The 22,965-nt window shown below is 35.9% G+C and overlaps 1 protein-coding gene across 13 annotated transcripts in view; it reads left to right on the plus strand.

The window, feature by feature from the left end:
* Positions 1-22,965, plus strand: part of MYCBP2 (MYC binding protein 2) — a 282,639-nt gene that overhangs the window by 37,611 nt on the left and 222,063 nt on the right. For all 13 annotated transcript variants that reach the window (XM_078432585.2, XM_078432586.2, XM_060636897.3 and 10 more), the window contains exons 3-5: positions 3,014-3,229; positions 11,432-11,585; positions 15,647-15,843. In XM_078432585.2, coding sequence (XP_078288711.1) covers positions 3,014-3,229; positions 11,432-11,585; positions 15,647-15,843 — 567 coding nt within the window. The remainder of the gene's footprint in view (positions 1-3,013; positions 3,230-11,431; positions 11,586-15,646; positions 15,844-22,965) is intronic.

Here is a 22,965-nt window from a genome sequence, read left to right on the forward strand (position 1 = left end):
ATTTCTATTCTCTTTACTTAAGTTTTTTTTAATTACTCCCAGCAGTGTTACTTTGGTTTTCAGTGTACAGAGCTTGCACATAATTTTATTAAATTTAACTGCTGTTAATTTCATTTTTTTTAAATTTTGAGATGATTATAATAATGCAGTTGTAAAAAGTAATACAGAGATCCTGTATACCCATCACTCATTTTCCCAAGTTGCTAAGGTATTGCATAAGTATAGTAAATATCAGAACCAGGAAATCGATATTGATCCAACCTACTGATCTTATTCAGATTTCACCAGTTTTACATGTACTTATTTGTGTATGTGTATATATATTTAGTTCTATGCAATTTTGTCACATGTGTGGATCTGTGGACCATTACCACAGTCAATATATAGAAGAGTTCCATCACAAGGATTGTTTTTGCTACTCCTATATAGCCACAGACATTCCCCTGCACTCACCCTCTCCCTAACCTCTGACAATCACCAATCTGTTCTCTATTTCTATAATTTTGTCATTTAAGGAATGATATATACATTTAATCATAGGAACTGGCTGTTGTCACTCAGCATAATTCCCTTGACATTTATGCAGGTCTTTGCATATATCATGTTTGTACCTTTTTATTGCTGAGTAAGTATTCCATGGTAAAGATTACATCATAGTTTGTGTAACCATTCACCCATTAAAGGACATCTGCGTTTCTTGTTTTGGGTTATTTTGAATAAAACTCGTATGAATATTCACATGCTGGTTTTTGAATGAACATAAGTTTTTATTTCTTTGGTATAAATGCCCAACAATGCAATTGCTGGATTGTACTGTAAATACATATTTAATTTTGTGGGAAACTGCCATACATTTTTCCAGAGTGGCTGTATCATTTTACTTTCCGATTAACAATGTATAAGAGATTTTCTCCACATCTTCACTAGCATTTGATGTTGTCATTATGTTTTATTCTAGCCAGTTTGATAGGTTTGTGCATTTTCTCATTTTGTTTTAATTTGCATTTTCCTAATGGGTCACTATAGTGAACTTGTTTGCCTTCCGTGAATCTTCTTTGGTGACATGCCTGTTCATGTCTTTTGCCCGTTTTCTAAATTGAATGGCTGATTTGTTTGTTTTTTACTGTTGAGTTTTGAAAATTCTTTATATATTCTGCATGATAGTTTTTTGTCAGGTATATGTTTTGCAGATACTTTCTCCCAGTCTGTAACTTTAATGCTATTATTTTTTTTTAATTACGTATTCCAGTTGTTCATTCCTAGTATGTAGATACATTAACTCTTTCTTATTTAAAATATCGATCTGGTATCCTGTGACTTTGCTAAATCCACACATTATTTCTAGTGGCTTTTTTTGCAGATGTCTTAAGAATCTCTCCATGTCTTCTGGAAATGAAGACGTTTGTTTTCTAGTAGATATTTTCCTTTCTAACTATAATTTGTATTTCTATTTCTTGGCTTATCACACTAGCATATCTAGTATAATGTTGAATCATATTGCTGAGAATAGATATCTTTTTCTTGTTTGCATCTTAGGGTACAGGAATTTAGTCTTTTACTATGTTAGCGGTGGGTATTTCATAGATACCCTTTATCCATTTTTAGAAATTTTCTTTTATTCCTAGTTTACATACACTTTTTATCATGAATAGGTGTTTGATTTGTGTCAGATGCTTTTTCCATGTTTATTTAGGATATCATCTGTTTTCTTCTCTTCTTATTTTTGTTAGTATGAGGAATTACTAATTACTTTTCCAGTGTTGTTACCAGCCGGTTTTTTGGTTGATCATCATGCATTACCTTTTTCATATGTTCTTAGATTTGGATTGCTAATAATTGCTTGTTTTTTAGTGTGTCTGGAATACATACTTACACATTATTTATCAATTAACTTCAGTACATATTTTTTCTAACAAGGAGTATTACACTTTTTCCCTAATTATTTATGGAAGAAGGATAGAATTTTGAAACCAAGTGTTTTTGGTACTTGAGGTGTCATCTTATTTATCTTGGATACTTCTTGGATATACTCCAATTTTTGGAACTTGCATTAATAGAATATCTTAAACCAGTTCTGTATATTTATAGTGTAAATGTTGTTCTCAAAAGTGTGATTGTGGCTTGCTGACTAAAATGCTGGGTCAGAACAGAAACTGACTAAGTTCTAACAAATTACCAAGCATGTGATTTTTATTATTTATCAAGATTGATAGCTAGGAGATCTTCAGGAAAGCATATATCCATAATCTACAGAAATCTAATTTCTTTTCTTTTTTTAATTTTTTTAATGTTTATTTTTGAGAGAGAGAGAGAGAGTGTGTGAGTGGGGGAGGAGGAGAGAGAGAGAGAGGGAGACACAGAATCTGAAGCAGGCTCCAGGCTCTGAGCTGTCAGCACAGAGCCTGATGCGAGGCTCGAACTCATGAACCGTGAGATCATGACCTGAACGGAAGTGGAACGCTTACCGACTGAGCCACCCAGGCACCCCCAGAAATCTAATTTCTTAACATTACTACTATTTAAATTAGAATGAAATTGGAAGAATTGACTAAAATTAAAGTTTGTTTGGTTTTTAGTTCTGATTTCTGTTTAAGTCCCTAAATGTACTTTTAAAGCTATCAAAATGTAATTCAACGTTTGTACTAGGTCATCGAGACTCTAATACATCTGATGTTCCTTAGAAGAGCACAAAATTAATATTCTGTGATACTCAACAGTTACACTTTGTTGGTTTTATTCCTATCATGGAATAAAAAGGTATTCCTATTAGTCTTTTTGCCATTCTCCAGCCCTTGTCAGTTGGGTTATTGCTGTGTTACTTAGAGAGTAGTAAAGTGTAGAAGAAAGGGTACTTACTATAAGTTGAATCAGTAGACTTAGATTGTCTTGCTATGTCACTTATTTGACTTATACAAGTTATCCAGCATTTCTAATCTTTAATCTTTTATATAAAATGAGAATTGGTGATGATGCGAAGGAATATAGAATTGAAATATTATATCTTCTATTTCAGTCTGAAAACTTGGAGAATACGGTAATCATACCAGATATCAAATTACATAGCAATCCTTCTGCTTTCAATATTTATTGCAATGTACGCCATTGCGTTCTGGAATGGCAGAAAAAGGAAACATCATTGGCAGCTGCATCTAAGAACTCTGTGCAGAGTGGAGAATCAGATAGTGATGAAGAGGAGGAATCCAAAGAGCCCCCTATCAAGCTTCCAAAGGTAAGTCACTAAATTCCACTTGGATGGATAACCACAGGTGTTTGGGCTATAGTACATATATTTGCATTGCTAAAATACCTTGTTTTTTAATAAAATTGTGCACTCAAAAGTAATAGGGCTGATGGGTAAAAATAGGTTTGGGGCAGACCAGGAAAACTCTATGCATCTTTATAACTGGAGTGCTAACAAAATCAATAATTGGTAACCCAGTGGAGAATACCTGACAGCCCAGGAAGAAAGATCAGGGGCTTTTAAAAATGTACAAAAGCAGTAGAGTGGAAATGGAGGCTTGTAAGCACTGAGCCATTGCAGCTAGAAGTGGAGCTCTGAGCCAGTGGGCTGCCATTAAGGTGGGCGTAAGCAGAACTGCAAACTACCACCAGCCGAGAGCCATAGTAAGCTGGGGGTGCTTCCTTCTGGGGAGGGAGCCTTGGGTACAGGTATGCATTTTTGTTTTTCTTCAAATAGAACTAGGAGGGCTCCTGGCTGTGCAGCTGCTGAGTTGAGAGCTTTTTGCCTTTTCTTCCTTAGGTTATGATTGTACTCTTGCTATTTTGGCTCTCCTTGCCTAGGAAAAAATTACATATGAAGCAACAAAACTTCTACATTGTTCTGATATCACTCCCTTATTTACCAGAGACATGTAAGCTAATTGGTGTTAAAGAAGCATGTACTATAGTAGAACAAACTATTCTTAAGGTACTCTCTTCTATTTAAGTGTTAGTGTATTTCAAGACTGTAATGTTATTGTATATATGGTATTTTTTCTACATTGTAGGTATAGTTAGTATTTCTAACAAAAGAATAGTGACAATATAGACATATTTTTAAAGGGGTATCTATCATAAATGATTTATATGTATATTGCCTTTTTCTAAATGTAAACATTTTTAAATGATTTCCTTTATCATAAAATGGTTCAGTATGTTGCCTTTTTACTAAACTGATACCTTAAAGCTGTGCCTTAAAAACTTTTTTATACATACACACAGGAGCTATCATGCCAATGTTTTTACTAAACTGATACCTTAAAGCTATGCCTTAAAAACTTTTATACATACACACAGGAGCTATCATGCAAATATCATGCAAATATTTTGCCATATTTCATGGTGGCTATTCCTAAGTGCACCACAGCCCTTAATCAGTACTGTTACATTCTTCTCACCTTATTCTCAGCAGATGGCTTGCTTCCTGTTTCATAGAGTAAGAGAAGTTTTGTGAACTTCCTCAGCCTTTTAGTCAACCATCTTTAAGTGTTCTTCTTGGGACTCTTCTTCCTTTAGCCCGTTTCTCTCCAGTGTCCTTAAGTATAACTTCTCTATTGGCTCCTTTCTTCTTCTTAAAACAAATAAGCTTATCTTTTCTGTGTAAGCTCCTCTAGGTAAAGAGTTTTCCATCAAGTACTGACACATCAGGAAACCGGGTATAGTGATTAAGAACCTGGGCAGTGGAGTCAAACTGCCTGCGTTCAAATACTCACCCTTAAAAATAACTGTGTAATGCTGGGGAAGTTATTTGACTTATCTGTGCCTCCATTTTGTCATCTATGAAATGGAGATAATATATACCTCACAGGGTTGTAGTGAAGATGCAGTGAGTTAACAAATGTCAAATACAAGTGTGTGAGTAAATTATAGGTATAGTTGTAAGTATCAGGTTAGGTGAAAACAAGAAATTGTGTAGGTGCAAATGAATTTGAGTTGCTTTTCAAGGAACTCCTCAATTTATTAATAAATACTTTATGTCCAAGGAAATAAACTTCTGGAAAGTCAGTGAGATCATGTGACCAATGAGAGGGGAAGAAGTGCTGAGATGCCTTTATGCAGAGGCATTCAAAATGCTGTGGGTTAGGGCGTGGGTGGGGAATGAAACTTCCAGGTGATGTTTTTGGCAGCCATTTGCATGCCATGAAGGACCGACACAGAAGAAATGAGGCCTGTAGGACTTGAGGAGATGAGAATTTAAGGGCAGGTGAGAAACGTTAGCATTTTTCTTTTCCTTTGACCCTTCTGCTCCAGATGCTACTCTTCTACATCAGTTCCTTCCTTTTCTTTGCAATTGTTCCTCTCTTGTTCTTCTTGCCTACATGTGTGGCTGTTGCTTTCCTTCTTTTCACTGAGTTTTTTTCCTCTCCCACTGCTCTTCTCTCACATAATTAAGACAGCTTTTATTTGTTGTTAAAGTATCATTTTGATGCAATTTAATTTTCTATTTGAATTTTTTTTTTAATGTTTATTTATTTTTGAGAGAGACAGAGACAGAGCGTGAGTAGGAGAGGGGCAGAGAGAGAGAGGGAGACACAGAATCTGAAGCAGGCTTCAGGCTCTGAGCTGTCAGCACAGAGCCTGACTCGGGTCTCCAACTCCCAAACCACGAGGTCATGACCTGAGCTGAAGTCAGACACTTAACTGACTGAGCCACACAGTCGTCCCTCCTATTTGAATTTTAAAAGTTAAATTGCATTTGATTATTGTGTAGATTTTACTTGTCAGGGTTTTCTTTGCTTTTTGTTTTTTTGTAGGTCAGCAATCATTGATATTTTGTAAAGTTTATTTATTTTGAGAGAGAGAAAGAGAGAGAGAGAGAGAGAGAGAGAGAGAATGAATCCCAAGCAGGCTCTGCACTGATAGTGCAGAGACACAGAGCTTGAACTCACAAACCATGAGATGATGACCTGAACCCAAATCAATAGCTGGACGCCTAACTGACTGAGCCACGTAGGCACTCCAGTCATTGATATTTTAAAAACGACTTGGGACACCTGGGTGATTCAGTCAGTTAAGCATCCGACTTTTGCTCAGGTCATGATCTCACGGTTCATGGGTTTGAGCCCCATATCGGGCTCTGTGCTGACAGCTTGGAACCTGGAGCCTGCTTCAGATTCTGTCTCTCCCATCTCTCTCTGCCCCTCCACCACTTGCACACACACACATTCTCTCTCTCAAAAATAAGTAAACATTTTAAAAAAAGGGGGACTTTCTTACCCCCACCTAAATGCTTCATGTTAAGGTTTTTACCTAAAACACAGTTTTTACCCACCTCAAACCATCTTTCACTATCTGACTTCCAGATTCCCTATAGTGTTCCATGCTTTATAACTACATAGTTTTTTTGGTTTTTGATTTTTGGTTTGTTTTTTTTTTTTTTTTTTTTTGAGAGAGAGAGCAAGAGCACAAGGAAGGTGCAGAGAGAGAAAGAGAGAGAGGTAGAGAGAGAATCTTTCCTAAGCAGGCTCCATACTGAGCATGGAGTCCAACACAGGGCTCACTGTGAGATTATGACCTGAGCCAAAATCAAGAGTTGGATGTTTAACTGACTGAGCCACCTGGGTGTCCCTATAACTGCATAATTTTTAGTTGTTATTGTTGGGATTCATACTTCCCAGTCTTATTTGAGGCTCATCATGCCATGTATTTTGTTAAAAGATATAGACTTACATAGACTTACTTATTTACTTCTTAAGTTTTTTTGCTTTTAAATTCTTTTTGAGTTATAGCAAGCAGTATATTAGGCCCTGGGAACAAAATAATGATGAGACATGGTCCCTACCCTCAAGAAAGTTATGTCTGGTAGGGGATACCAGACATGTCTAGTGACTTAAGGATTACTAGGGCATGCTGGGTGTAGTGGAACACCGTGGGTACGGATGCAGCACTGACTGTAGATGCACTTACAGGCGGAGGGAACAGCACCATTACAAAAGTACACGTGATCTGTTTTTAGCTAGAGTGGAATAGCTGAATAGGGCAAGAGGCTGAGAGCAGGAACTAGATTGTGAAGGGCCTTCTGTGTCATGCACCCACTTTCAGATTTTGTCTTGTGATTTGGAAATACTGAAGATTTTAAGCAAAAGAGTTTGATCAGACTTGTATTTTAGTAAAATTACTTGGGTGCTAGTAAGACAAACCATAGAGGGTGGTAAGTTTAGAGCAGAGGGATCAGTTAGGCAGCTATTGCATTTGTCCCGGAAGCGTTACTGAAGGTTGCTAGTGGTGGTGTTTGGGTTACAGGAAATGTTAAGGAAGCAGAATTGACAGAATTGGTAATTAGTTGATTATGAAGGCTGAAAGAGAAAGTGGAATCGAAACATACTTCTGAAGTTTCTGGTGGCAATGTCATTTACTCCAAGAGGGGGAACTGGAGAAGAAGCAGTGCTTTGTTGGGATGATGATGATGTTTAGTTCTCTTTACTGAGTTTGAGGTACCTGTGAGGTGTCCTGTGTATACTATATAGGGCTGAAGTTCCAAAGAAAGGTCCCAGCTAAAAATAGAGACTTGGGGACTGTCACAGTGTGGGGGAAGGTAAAATAAAATTCTGTTAGAGATAGGATGGGGGTGGGATCAAGAGCATCACTTAAAAATTGTTAGTTTCAGTGGCTCCTGGGTGGCTTAGTCGGTTAAGCGTCCGACTTCGGCTCAGGTCATGGTCTCACGGTTTGTGAGTTTGAGCCCCACGTTGGGCTCTATGCTGACAGCTCAGAGCCTGGAGCCTGCTTCAAATTCTGTTTCTTTCGCTCTCTGCCCCTCCCCCACTCGTGCTCTGTCTCTCTCTCTCTCAAAAATACATAAATGTAAAGAAAAAAATTGTTAGTTTTGAAAAGTTGTGAGAACACTTTTGGGTGTAAAGAGAAGGGAAGAAGATGGTAATAGTCATAGATAAATTTGTATGTTAGAGGATACTGCTTAGACATCTCACACCCAGACCTTTTGAGAAGCAGAATTCTTCCTCTTCTTTTTGTCCTCCTCCTCCTCTGCTGCTGCTCTTCTTCCACTCTTCCTTTTGCTCCCTTTTCATTATTTGTAAATGTCATATCTACCAAATATTTGCTTTATATAAAAAATTTTGGAAAGCAGTGTACTTCCCTCGGTGGTAATATATAAACCTACTTTTGATTTCCTCTTGAATTTTTTTCAAATGGATTCTGGAAGTATTAGAATAGATTCTAGGACTTTTTAAAAAATCATTACTGTATAGTTGACGTACAGTGTTGTACTGGTTTCAGGTGTCTGACATAGTAATTCAGTAATTCTGTATATTTTGAAATGTTCACCATGATAAATGTAGTCACCATCTGTCACCACACAACATTTATTACAGTATTATTGGTGATATTTCCTAGGCTGTACTTTTCATCTTCAGGACTTACTTATTTATAACTGGAAGTTTGTACTTGTTAATCCTCCTCACCTGTTTTGCCCCTCCCATCCCTTTCCTCTAGGACTTTTTAATAGAACAAGGTAAAATTTATTAAAAAATTATTAATCTAAATGTGATGTAACTAAACTTTTATGCTCATACTTGCTAGTGAAATAATAAAATCACTTTTGGAAATATATGATTTGACGAGAGCAAAATAAAACCTTGAAAGACTCATTATGTTATTTTTCTTTGGCCAAGCATGTTTTTATCTCACTTTTCTCAGCAGTGACATTGGACTGGCTGTATCAGATAGTTATTTGGGTTTTGTGTTCCTTTAAGTGTAATAGAGAGCCTTCAGGATTTAATTATTTGAAAGTAGCTGTAAAGGGAAAATTCAGTAAATTTATTTAGTGAATATAAAAGGTTATTTTCGGAAGAGAAGTGGAAGACTGTGTGTTGGGTAGTTATGGTTTTTCATTGAAAGTACCGAAGCTTAGTGTATTTAATTACTATAATCAACTACTCTGTTTAAAAGTCACATTTATTTATGTTGCTAATTATAAAGGCAGTATATATTGTAGATAGTTTGAAAAATGCAGAACATTTTTACAAAGAGGAAATAGAAATTAAAAATTAGAAATCCCTCTTAAATTCCTATTAACCAAAACATACCCACTATAAACATTTATATATATATACATTAAAAGTATATTATTTCTGCACAAATGAAATCATACTATATTTGCTGTGCTATATATTTTTTCCTTATACTCTTCCTTCCCAATATTGAGTGGGGAGAAAGTACAGTATGTTCTCAGTGACTGTAAGACAGGATTCAGTGTGTAAAGTATAATTTCAGAGTTCATACGTATGATAAAATGTTCTCAGCCAAACCTCAAAAACAAACACAAACAAACTTATTTCACAACAACTTTTATTCCTCTGCTCAATAATTCAAAGCTAAATATGATTGGAAAACTTGAAGTTGATTTTTATTTTATTGTATTTTGAAAACATATCAATATTCTGGAAACAAATTAATTTTCCCCCTTATTAAAAAATTTTTTTATGAAGTAAGGTGCAGATGAGAATCTATAGTGGTTAACCTAGATAGGTGGGTAATTTCTCTTTCCTGATCATTTGGCTAACATTTTATGGGCTTACCAAAACCAGCTAGTGCTCTGTTCCTAAGCAGCATATCTGAGTTGCCTATTTTAATATATTTGTTATGATGCCCTGAACTTACCAGAGAGACAGCTCAGGAACTTGTTCAGTAAGTAGCCTCACTCTTTTTTGGTAAGGTTCAGTACTTTCTCTGTTACCATAGGAATCTTATATAAATAAACCGTAGCTAAAAATGTTATCTGTGAAGAGTCTCCTTTGAACTTTGAAAAGTCATGATTGGTAGCAGTAGAATAAGCATTTTTGAAGACTGAAAGGGTAGAGTAGTTTCCCATTGGCCTCAGAACAGAGCCCTATATTTTGTGCTTAGGAGATCTTTGAGTTCAGATTCATTTCCTGTAAGTGCATAAGCAGATAGAAATCTTGAACAGCATGTTTTTACTTTCTAGTGTGTTTCAGGAAAAGAAACTATATCAACTGGAAAATTTTCACTGCTTAGTGCATTTAATCAATTGAAACTCTATACAGGCCACCTCTGTAATCTTGGCTATAATTAAGTCCGCTAGTATTTTAGATAACTTCTCTAAAGACAGTCCTACTAGTTTAACTTTTCAGTCATGTCTGTATTCTTCAGAAACCTTGCAAATGATAATCAGAACTGCAAGTGACTTGCCTGCAACTGATTTGACCATTGTCTGGAAAATCTATTTCTGATTTGCAGTGGTTTTTAGCACACAACGGAGAGTAATTAAATATTTATTATATGCCTATCATGTGCTAGGCACTGGGTTAGCCACAGGACATATTAAGCCAGCTCAGGCATGCTCCTTGTCTATAAGGAGACCACAGGAAAAAGGAAACAAAAAAGGTCAGCTATACTATAATAAATGGTATAACAGAGGTCTCTACTGGATAAGAGTCATGTACAAGGCTCATTTACCCTGTTAGAGAATAAATTCTTAGAGGACAGGGGCTGTTGTGATGTGTATCTTCATATCTCCTATAGTGAGTTGCACAAAATAAGGGTTTAAGAAACATTTATGCTCATCACACTTCTCTGTCAATCTTTAGTTACAGATGTATCTTTTGCTAGATATGGACTGAGTCAGATTTGGTTCTGATCAGGAATGATAAGATAATGAAGGTAAAAATAGCAGTGATCTTTTTGATAGGCAGGTTTTTTGGTGATTAAACCCTATAAGAAGAGGGGACACATCAGTAAACAGTAATATTGTGATTGTACCATTATAGGAATGGCTAAGACGAAACGCTCCTTTTTAAATCTCTGCATTGTATGAGTTATATTGACTTTTTTCCTGCTCATAAGTAACAAGTAACATGACTTTTAACAAAAGAATGCTGATTTGTACTTGAGTCCAAATGAACTTTTAAATTAATAGAGTTTATTTTTTCTGAGTGAATGTAACCTAGTATCTACTTCATTGTTAAAATTTTTATTATATTTTATTATGGCTTCCTTGTGCTATAAATACTTTTAAAATACTGCCATTGTAGGGCGCCTAGGTGGCTCAGTCGGTTGAGCTTCTGACTCTTGATTCTGGCCCAGGTCATCATCCCAGGGTTGCGAGATGAGTGTGGAACCTGCTTATGATTCTGTCTCTCTCCCTCTGTCCCTCTCCCCTGTTTATGTCCTCTCTCTCTCTCAAATAAAATAGTGCCATAATTTTTTAACCCTTTCATGTAACTAGATGGTTTTCTGTATCTTGGAATTAAATGCCATGGGTGGTTGTGTTTTGCTTTTTTATGTGTTTTTTTGTTTTGTTTTGTTTTGTTTTAGCCTAGTAAATATTGCAGCATTAATCATTTGCTGTGGCAATAAGCTGTACTGGTGAAACTGCCTGGAAAGTGTTATTAGTTTACCTGTTATAATATATATATATATATATATTTTTTTTTTTTTTTTTCATCTTAAACAGATCATTGAGGTTGGACTTTGTGAAGTTTTTGAATTGATCAAGGAGACGAGATTTTCTCATCCATCCCTGTGTCTGAGGAGTCTACAGGCCCTGCTTAACGTGCTTCAGGGTCAGCAGCCGGAAGGCCTCCAGTCAGAGCCCCCAGAGGTCCTAGGTGAGAGCCCTGGGCATTGAATGAAGTCTTTGAATGTAAATAGCTTCTCTTACGAAGCGTGTACAGCAGCCTGTAATGCAGTTGTTTTTTTTTTTTTTTTAATGTATTGAAACAGCAAGGGTATAAATTTTAAGGTATTTTGCTATGTTCTACTGGAGTTCCAGTTTTAGAGTTTTAGTTCACACACAGACATTTCTTGATTATTGTGATGATGGGGAAAAAAGCAAAACATAAATCCTTGGAACGCAGAAATAATCCAAGCCTTATAAGTCACTACTAACTTAAATCGTTCTTGTTAAACCTTTGGCCGAAATAGCTAACATTGACTTTCTCTAACTTTATATATTATTCTGGATAGTTAAAAAAGTGGGAAGAAAGTGAACAAATGCTACCAACCCCAGACAGCACAATTACTTTCCAAACAGGGCATTTCTTTTGTATTCATTATAAATAAAAATTAATTTTTGTTATAGATAATGCTTTTGAATTAGTAGCAACTTCCATTAAGTAAATGTGTTTGCTTTTTGTAAAGTGTATTTGAATTTTATGAACACATGCCTTTCTTGCTATTGATGCAGGTTGAACACATAAAGGAGTTAGGAGCTCTTGAGGAATAGAAATAGAGATGGAGGCATAAGTTTGAAATTGGCTAATTGATTTTTTCTGATGCTAACCATGGGCCTTGAAAGTCTAGATTTTTCTAAATCTCAAGCATTAGTTCATATCAGAATCATATGGGCCCTACCCGCAGAGTTTCTGATTCAGTAGATTTGGCATGGGGCCCAAGAATTTGCATTTAGAGTAAATTTCTGGGTGATGTTGCCAGTACTGCTCATCTGAGGACCGCACTGCTGGTCTGGACTAGAGTTTGATTTTTTTTTTCTACTTGGCTATTTGGTGTTTATTAGACGCACATGTGAGAACCTAATTACAGATCATACAGGTTTTGTTTTGGTGGTTGTTTGTTTGTTTGGCTGTGGGGGGTGGTGGTGTCACATGGTGATTAGTTTTTGTGTTGGATTTTTTTTTTTTTTTTTTTTTTTTTTTTTTGTTTAGTCAGGGAGGAGAGTGCTTGCCATGAAAACAAGCTGAGGATTTAAAAAACACAATACCCTCCCCCACCCCATGTTATTAAACACTACTACTAAATAAAAGCTGTCATATGGTAAGAAGCAGGCACCTTGTTGATTACTGTTATGGTAACACAAGTGATCGTATTACTATTGTGATGCATTACTTGGCATCACAGCATCTTACCAAAGCTTTTTATTTATTTAATTGATTATATTTAAGGATATTTTGCTGTTCTTAGCTCTAGTTTGTCAATTAACAAATAATTGAAATATTTAAAATATCCACTAAAACCTACACATCCTATTTATTACTTTGAACAGCATGCTAGTCATTTCTTTTTCCTAGATCCTCTGCCATTCAGTTATCTTTTATTAGTTGTCATATACCTTGTTTAGTATCTAGTCTATGTATAAATACTCCCTTTCCTTTATGCTTTTCAAAATAGATCTTGTTCTTAATACTGTTTTTGAAATTATAATGTGTGCTTCAGCTTAATCATCTTCTATTAAAACTTTCACCTGATTAATTTGTTTGTTTTTATTTTCTTGTTAACAGTTTCAAATGCTGCTATAATTCTTTGGTTTCTCTTTTATCCTTTCAGTGTTTGCTTCCTATCTCTTCCCTGTTTTGACTTATTTTTATATTGAGGGATTTAACATCACTTTATATTTCTTATTTGAAATGGCTTAATTAGCTCAAAGATGTAATTTGGCTCTTTAAAACTAAATTTCTATTGAAATCGGGCTGTTTTTTCCTTTGATCTAATAGCATAATCACATTAGTATGCTTTGTTTTTCATTTTATCCATGAAAATATATATATATCACTCTCACTGTTGGGATAGCTTGATGATTATGATACACCAGGCTTCTTCTCTTAGCAAATGGATTTTGATTTAGAAATTGTCTAGTTAAAAAAAATCATTGTTATATCTATCTTTCTGTTCAATTGAAGGTTGGAATGTATGTTCTTAAGTATTCACTTAAATGTAATAGTATCTCCTGTGTGCTGTACTATGAGCATATAGTTCAGGGGTGATCAGTACAGACATTGTTGCTGTTATTATGGGACTTAGCATCAGACAGTTGGACGCTTGTGTGATTGCAGGTATGGGTAAATAGTATGGGGGAAAGGAGAGGAAGTTCTAGGAGTCTATAACAGGCCTCCTTGAAGATGTGATATTGGAGATTTGAAGGATGAGTAGGAAGGAGTTAACTGAGTTTCTAGGCAAAAAGGACAGCATGCTATAAGTCTGACACAGAAAGGAGAATGACTGAACAAAGATTGGCTAGGATGTGGAGAGTGAAAGGAGGGAGGGCTTTGCCATAGGTGAGGAGGGAGGCAGAGACTAGATCATGTGGAGCTTCATTCATGTTAAGGGAGCCTGGGTATTGTTGTAGGAGAAATGGAAAGTCACTCACTATCTCCTCATGCTTAAAAAAATGTTCTTAATTTTATAGCACTTCTGTTTTCTTCCACTTGAATCTAACTTTTTTTGATGGCATAGATTCTTAGTCTTGTTTGCCAAAGTACTACCACAACCTAGAATCTTTTCTCATGCACAGGAAGAATTCAGTGAATATTTGCTGAGTAATTAAAAGATGAAGGGGCAGAAGGATAATGATGGAAGGAAGGATGGACAGACGGAGAAAGGGTAGATGAAAGGATGAGGGAAAAGGATAGTTGGAAGGAAGCACGAAGGGAAGGCTAAATGAAAGAAAGGAAAGACTGAAGGATGTACAGGCACATGAAGAAAAGTAGGGAGAATGGAAAGAAGGAAGAGGAGTAGGGACAAATTAACAAAGGAGCAAATGGATTTTAAATGGAAAACCAGATTTTTGGTTTAAAAATTCTCTTTGGATATAAAAGACCAAAGTGAAGGTGGGAGCTAATTTTTGAACACTTTTTAGTAGTCTGATTAACAGGTGCTGATAGAGAGCATAGTTTGGGAAGATGGTCATGAGACAGAGCAAGTGGAGGAATTCGGAAGCGAAAGTGACAGGGCTTACTAGGGATGAGATACATGGGAGATGAGGAATGGACAGAGGAAGGCTAGCTCTCTGTGAGTTAACGAATAAACCACAGATGGCTTTTAGTTTTTGGTGAGTTGCAGTACACGAATTCTCTTTTCTCTTTCTTTTGCTCTCTCTTTTCCCTTTCCCTTTCTTCATCTTCCTCAATTTTTCTTTTTCTGATTCTGTTTCTTTCTCCGTCTTGAGTGTTCACTCTTTAAGGATTTTCAAAATCCCTTCCCTTCTGCAGAAGAAATGCCTACAGGTCTGTTGGTTCAGTTCTTGGACAGAGTTGTTCAGGGAATTTTGCATGGAAACTTCTGGTGACCATCAAATGTTCAGGTGTTACTTTACCATCTCTGCCACTAAATGGCTTTATCATTTTGGAAAAATCTCTTTACCTCCCTGTCTCAATTTCATTGTCCATTGAAGGAGGAGGATATCTGTCCTATTGACTTGGAGGTTTTTCTAGGGTATAAAATGAATTACATACTTGTTTATAAATGTGAACTGCTGTTATGTTAGCAGTAAAACAATTTTATATTAAAAAAAATTATAGCATGTATTTTTTATGTATTCTGTTGTTTTACACAAACAAATTTTCTGGACACTTAACATTTTAAGAAGCTCCAATTCTTCCCAGTGTGAAAGGTTAAATAAGTACAGTGAGTAGTCTATTACTTGAGAGGATATTTCTTGAATGTGTGAATGCCTCAAGATAAATTTCTTTTCAACAACCTGGGATAGATCCATTTATTTACAAAAGTGAAGAGTTGAACTAAGTGTTCTCTGAGGTCCTTTGTATATAAATATTCTAACTTTGGTGGGGGGAAGGGTAACTAAAAAGGAACTAATACAAAGTAAGTGTTCTAGCTGCCTTAAATATTTTTTTTATAATGAGGCAAGTTATAAATAAATACACATTTAATGTTCTGTATGTTGAATGAATATAACTGAGTTCTATTTTATTCACAGAGGCTCTCTTCCAGCTCCTTTTGGAAATCACTGTTCGAAGTACTGGAATGAATGACAGCACAGGACAGTCTCTGACAGCACTTTCCTGTGCTTGTCTCTTTAGTCTGGTGGCTTCTTGGGGAGAAACAGGAAGGACACTTCAGGCCATCTCTGCTATCCTCACCAACAATGGCAGCCATGCTTGCCAAACTATACAGGTATTTCATTTATAGCTGCTTAGAAGGTACAAGATGCCAGGTTGGAATTTCACCTTAATTTCTGTCAGTAGGAATCCTCTGGTTTTGCTCACTCATTATAGTGATTTGATCTATCCAAGGTTGATATGTGAATAATCCACAGTATATAAAGGTAATAAAATGAAATTTGGCAAAAAACTGTTTAACTTTTAAGCTGGGCTTTGTATCAACACTCCAGCCACCTCTTCTTTTGCATTCCCTGTTCTCTGCCCTCCCCCACCTCCCATCTTTCCCTAGTTTTTAAGTATGGAATTTTCAAGTATGCTCAGTGTCCCAATCCCTGCACTGTTCGAGAATCAAATGTAGTTTCTTATGGATTGATTTGTTTCTGAGCTTCTTCAGCTTTGCATATAACATTTTAAGCTTTTAATGTCTGATTGTGGAAGAAACTCTTTATTATTGTTAGTACTGGGAAATAGAATTCTCCTTATGGGCAAACTTGATTTAATTCCTTTGGATTGTTCTAGAAAATTGAGTAAGAAGTTACAGTTTTAGGTCTCTGTTATGTGCTCTTCACTGGCCCCTTGGACAACATCCAGAACAGATGGAAGGACTGCTTCAATCCTGTTATTAGCAGACCAAGATAGCAAAAAGGGTATATGGGTCATTTTCTTGAACTTAATTCAGCAATGTTGAACTCTCCTTGTCAAACATGAGCAATCCCCTTATTCTAGATTTCTATTCTAGATTCTATTTTAGATTTTCCTCTTTCTGCCCTGCCTGAAATCTTCTTTTCCCTTTTTATGATCCTTAATATTTTGAATTTCCTATAATGCAGTGTTTTTCAGAACTGTGTTCTGCAGTGGTACTTTGAGGTTTGGCAAAATTTCAATTTAAACACATGCTTAAAATACACAAATAATGCTTAATTTTAATGAAATAACACATTTACATATCATATACCAAATTTTAAAAATATAGTGACCATAAAAACATGAGCTTATTAGACACTGTGTGATTTTTTCTTGTGTAGACTCCTTTCAGAGGATATGAGGTGAGATCTAAATGATGAGTTGAAAGTAGCCAGTCCAAAGGGAGGAAGTGTTACCGCTGGGGATGTGGAGGGAGAAATTTTCTTGGTATCCACATGCTAATGCATGGAGATTAAGATTAAGAGTAGAATACTGAAGTCTGAAAGAAGTTTAGTATAGTTCTAGTATAGAGAGCTTTCAGCTAACAGAGACAGGAATTACATGTTTATCTGTCTGATTGCAATATGCTTAAGCACTAGGCTGTGCACAATTACTAGATCCCCTGAATCAATAGCTGAGGTTCCCTGGACCTGCCCTGTCACTACATTCCCATCACCAGCCCAAACACCATGTTAAAGCCTATTATCTTAACATTATCTTTTTTTAAGTTTATTTATTTTTAAGAGAGAGAGAGAGAGAGAGAGAGAGACAGAACAAGCCGGGTAGGGCAGAGAGAGGGAAATACGGAATCTGAAGCAGGCTGCAGGCTCTGAGCTGTCAGCTCAGAGCCTGATGCGGGGATTGAACCCACAAGCCATGAGATCATGACCTGAGCCAGAGTTGGACGTTTCACCCACTGAGCCACCCAGGCACCCCTATCTTATACGGTGTTCTTCATGACTTGGCCTCATTCCACCTACTAACTTCAGTTCACAAAATTCTCTTGGCCAGGCTATGGGTGGAGGTAGAAAACTCTTCCCGGAGAATGTATAACTCTAACATCTCAAATTGTTTTGGGATTCAAATGCATATTAGCTGTCTTTTTCCAAAGATATTAAGCTGAGATTTTAAAGTAGGGTAGGGATGATAGTACCATGAACCTATCATATTGAAGGAGACTTAAAATCTTTTTTTGGAGGAATGAACTCGAGGCTTTAAAGGCACATCTGAGCTTACAAACAAAAACAACATAGAAAAAAAAGGCACCGTTATTGAGAGTTAGTAGAAACAAATATGGCAGAATCAGTCCTGCCTAGTCTATATATATTGAAATTATTTGATATAGAACATAAAACATGTGTGTGTGTATGTATAATGTTTAAATTAATAAAAGAAGGTATCACAAGTACAATTAAGGAATAAGAATGTAAATGTAAAAAGTAATCATATCAGAAAATGAACCAAATTCAACTCCCGGAAATAAAAAAACCAAATAACTACAATCTGAAATTTAAAGGCTGAGTTAACCATTGGATATAAAAAGGGAAAAAAAATTATTCAGAATGCAACACAGAGAGACAGAGAAAATATGGAAGACACAATAGGAAACATGAATAGAGAATGACAAAACATAATGTATCAATACAATTTGAGTTCCACAAGGGCAATAATGCATTATGGAGAGGCAGTAGTTGAAATAATGGGCAAAATTTTCCAAAATTGGTAAATGACATGGAATCCTCAGATTAAGGAAGTCTAGTTTATCAGAATAAATTCCCTAGGCCTTGCCACAGTGTTGGTGAGAGAAAATCAAACAGAGAAAAAAACAGTGTATCTGAGACTTTTTATTATAGCACTGGGTTATCTTAAAACTTTAGTACCATTTTAGAAAGCATGAAAGAAATAGAGTTATGTTGAAGAAACATGTTAAGTTTTTGCTCCTTCCCTAGTTTCAACTTAGGTTATAATAAAGGAATTTTTTTTAATATAAACTTTTAAGAATGGGACACATTTTTGGTAGAGAGAAGTTGGAGAAAGCTTGAATTTAAGTTCCTTAAGAGGCAAATGCCCATAGAAAGTAAGTTGATTTTCATTTAAAACTCCAGATAAGATTTGGAGTTGGATGTAATAGGTACTTGGAAAGTGGTGGTCAGGGCAAGAGTTAAAAATTGATTGGAAATCTGTATTATGAAAGGTAGAGAAACCCAGGGCCCTTGCTTTGCCCTTCCCAGCCAAGCAACTGTCATTCTGTCATACACCAAAGAGATACGTTTACTGTCTGAAGAAATTGAGTCGGAGAAGCCAGGGGATAGCAGACACAGTTGCAAGTGGAATTAGGAACTAGGCTGAAAATGGAGATTAAGTGAAAGTGTTTGTATTAATGATGAAATTTCCTTATCCTCACTGAGTTTCCAGAACACTGGCCATGAGGTGACTTACAGCTTCTAGGAAAAAGACTGGCAGATTCTTCTTTGGAGAAGGAATGAGAAAAGACCCACAGATGCAGATATTTGAGGGGTCCTCCAATACCCTGTCCATTCACACCGAGCTTCCTACCAGATTTTTAGTAGTTTACTCTTAAAAATAAGTGTATAACCAGATTATTTGGTTTTTGGATGTTGAGTTTGGTAAGTTCTTTATAGATTTTAGATATTAACCCCTTATCCAATATGTCATTTGCAGATATCTTCTCCCATTCTGGAGGTTGCCTTTTAGTTTTGTCGATTGTTTCCTTTGCTGTGCAGAAGCTTTTTATCTTGATGAAATCCCAATAGTTCATGTTTGCTTTTGTTTCCCTTGATGGAGATGTGTCTAGTAGGAAGTTGCTATGGTTGAGGTCAAAGAGATTGCTGTCTGTGTTTTTCTCTAGGAGTTTGATGGCCTTCTGTCTCACATTTAGGTCTTTCATCCATTTTTAACTTATTTTTGTGTATGGTGTAAGAAAGTCCAGTTTCATTCTTCTGCATGTTGCTGTCCAGTTTTCCCAACACCACTTGTTGAAGAGATTGTCTTTATTCCATTGGATATTCTTTCCTGCTTTGTTGAATATTACTTGACCATATAGCTGTGGGTCCATTTCTGGGTTTTCTATTCTGTTCTGTGTCTGTTTTTGTGCTATACCATACTGTTTTGATGACTACAGCTTTGTAATATAGCTTGAAGTCCAGAATTGTGATGCCTCCAGCTTTACTTTCCTTTTTCAAGATTGCTTTGGCTATTTGGAGACTTTTGTGGTTCCATATAAATTTTAGGATTATTTGTTCAAGCTCCATGAAGAATGCTGGTAGTATTTTAATAGGGATTACAGTAAATGTGTAGATTGCCTTGGGTAATATAGACATTTTAACAATATTTGCTGTTCTAATCCATAAGCATGGAATGTTTTTCCATTTCTATGTGTCATCTTCAATTTCTTTCATAAGTGTTTTGTAGTTTTCAGAATACAGATCTTTTACGTCTTTGGTTAGGTTATTCCTAGGTATCTTACGGTTTTTGGTGCAATTATAAATGAGATCGATTTCCTTGATTTTTCTTTCTGCTGCTTCATTATTGGTATATAGAAATGCAACAGGTTTCTGTACATTGATTTTGTATTCTGTGACTTTGCTGAATTCATATATCTGTCTAGCAATTTTTTGGTGGAGTCTTCCAGATTTTCTACATAGAGTATCATGTCATCTGCGAATAGTGAAAGTTTGACTTCTTCCTTGCCGATTTGGATGACTTTTGTTTCTTTTTGTTGTCTGATTGCTAAAGCTAGGACTTCTAGTACAATGTTATATAACAATGGTGAGAGTGGGCATCCCTGTCTTATTCCTGACCTTAGAGGAAAAGCTTTCAGTTTTCCCCCTTTGAGGGTGATATTAGCTGTGGGTCTTTCATATATGGCCTTTATGATGTTGAGGTATGTTCCTTCTATCCCTACTTTGTTTTTATCAGGAATGGATGCTGTATTTTGTCAAACTTAAACTTTTAGCTTGTTGGATTTGATTTGCTAGTATCTTGTTGAGAATTTTTGTATCCATGTTCATCAGGGATATTGGCTTGTAATTCTCCTTTTTAGTGGGGTCTTCGTATGGCTTTGGAATTGAGGCAATGCTGACTTCATAGAATGAATTTGCACCCAAAAAACACATAATCCAGTTCAGAAATGGGCAAAAAACATGAATAGACATTTTTCCAAAGAAGACATACAATTGGCTAACAGAGACATGAAAAGATGCTCAATATCATTCATCGTTAGGGAAATACAAATCAAAACTACAGTGAGTTACCACCTGACACCTGTCAGAATGGCTAAAATTAACCACAGAGGAAACAACAGGTTTTGGTGAGGATGTGGAGAAAGGGGAACCCTCTTGAACTGTTGGTAGGGATGCAAACTGGTGCAGCCACTATGGAAGACAGTATGGAGGTTCCTCAAAAAGTTAAAAATAGAACTACCCTGCAATCTAGCAAATGCACTGCTGGGTATTTATCCAAAGGATACAAAAATACTGATTCAGAGGGGCACATGCACCCCAATGTTTATAGTAGTGTTATCTACAATAACCTAATTATGGAAAGAGCCCAAATGTCCATCAATTGATGAATGGATAAAGAAGATACGGTATATATGTACAATGGAATATTAGTCAGCCATCAAGAAGAATAAAATATTGGGGCACCTGGGTGGCTCAATCAGTTGAGTGCCGACTTTCAGTTTTCAACTCAAGTCATGATCTCATAGTTTCTTGAGTTTGAGCCCTACACTGGGCTCTGTGCTGATGGTGTGAAGCCTGCTTGGCATTCTTTCTCCCTCTCTTTCTGCCCCTCCCCAGCTCATGCTGTCTCTGTCTCTCACAAAATAAATAAATAAAAACTTAAAAAAAGAAAAAGAATGAAATCTTGCTATTTGCAATGACATGGATGGAGCTAGAGTGTATTATGCTAAGTGAAAAAAGTCAGAAAGACAAATACCATATGATTTCACTCACCTGTGGAATTTTCAGAAACAAAACAGATGAACATAGGGAAAGATGAACATAGGAAAGAAAAAAGAGAGAGAGGGAGGCAAACGATAAAATAAACTCTTAACTGTAGAGAACAAACTGAGGGTTGATGGAGGGAGGTGGGTGGGAGATGGGCTAAATGGGTGATTGGTATTAAGGAGGGCACTTGTGATGAGGACTGGGTGTTATATGCAAGTGATCATTCGCTAAATTCTACTCCTAAAACTAATATTACACTGTATGTTAGCTAACTAAAATTGAAATAAAAGCTTAAAATATTAAAAAAAAATAACAAAAAAATAAAATACAACAAAAAAAGCATACAACCAAGTATCACTAGGCTAACATGAAAAACAGAGATTCCCTAAATCGATAATGATAATGATAATAAAAGAAACTTTGAATAAAAAGAATATAGAGACAGAAGAAACTCTAAGAAGACTGTAATTAATATTTTGATGAAGGATAAGAGAATATTGTTTACATTAAACATCAGTATTCTGTTTTTTAAGCTCATAGAACAAGAAAAATTTTTATAAGTTAAGATAACAGCAATAAAATCAGTAGAAGGGTTAGAAGATCAGGTTGAAGCAGTCTCCAGAAAATAGAAAAAAGAGAAAGAAAATAGGTGACATAAAATAAAATTGGATCTAACCAGGAAATACAATCCCTCACAGGTATTCAAACAGAGAAGAGGAAATAAATTACTCAAGAAATCTTACAAGGAAAATTCATGTGCCTCAAAGATATACGTCTTCAGATTGACAGAACACACACTGAGTGCCCAACATTCATTATGAAAAAAGAATCAAACTAGGATACAACTTTGTAAATCAGAACACTGTTAATTAACAGACTGTAAAGTTTCCAGAGAGCAAAGACAGATTATGAACAAATATCAAACAGAATGGCATTAGACTGGTTCAAAGCAGCACTGGCATAGAAAATAACAGTGCCTTCAAAGTTCTCAGAGAAAATGATGTTCACCATACCTAGTTCAACTAGCAGTCATGTTTGAGGGACGATGAAGATGGCTTTTGAACATGCATGATATTGAACAATTTTAACTTCCATGCCTGCCTCTTCTTTAGTTTAGACCAGAACAAGGTTTTATGAGGGGTGTTGCCAAGCAGAAGAAGTAGAAATGATGTTTGACTTTCTTGAAAGGTGTATGGGGAACCCTTAAGGGAATGTGTAGAGAAAACTTAGCAAATGCAAAAATAGGGCCATTGTTGACTTAATGAAAAAAAAAATTACACAAGGAAGGAAATGTAATATACAATTTGGCTCATGAGCCATGATTACACAATCATAATAAGTGACCTTTGATACTAATTTAACCAGAAATTATTATATATAGCTCAATTTTGAGGATTTGGAGAGGGAGGGGAGCATCATTGTTCATAATAGACACCAACAGAAAGTATCTGAAACAAACAAAAATATTAACAGTGGAAGCT

Source organism: Panthera onca, chromosome A1 (genome assembly GCF_046562875.1).
Source record: "Panthera onca isolate mPanOnc1 chromosome A1, mPanOnc1 haplotype 2, whole genome shotgun sequence".
NCBI classification, from domain to species: Eukaryota; Metazoa; Chordata; class Mammalia; order Carnivora; family Felidae; genus Panthera; species Panthera onca.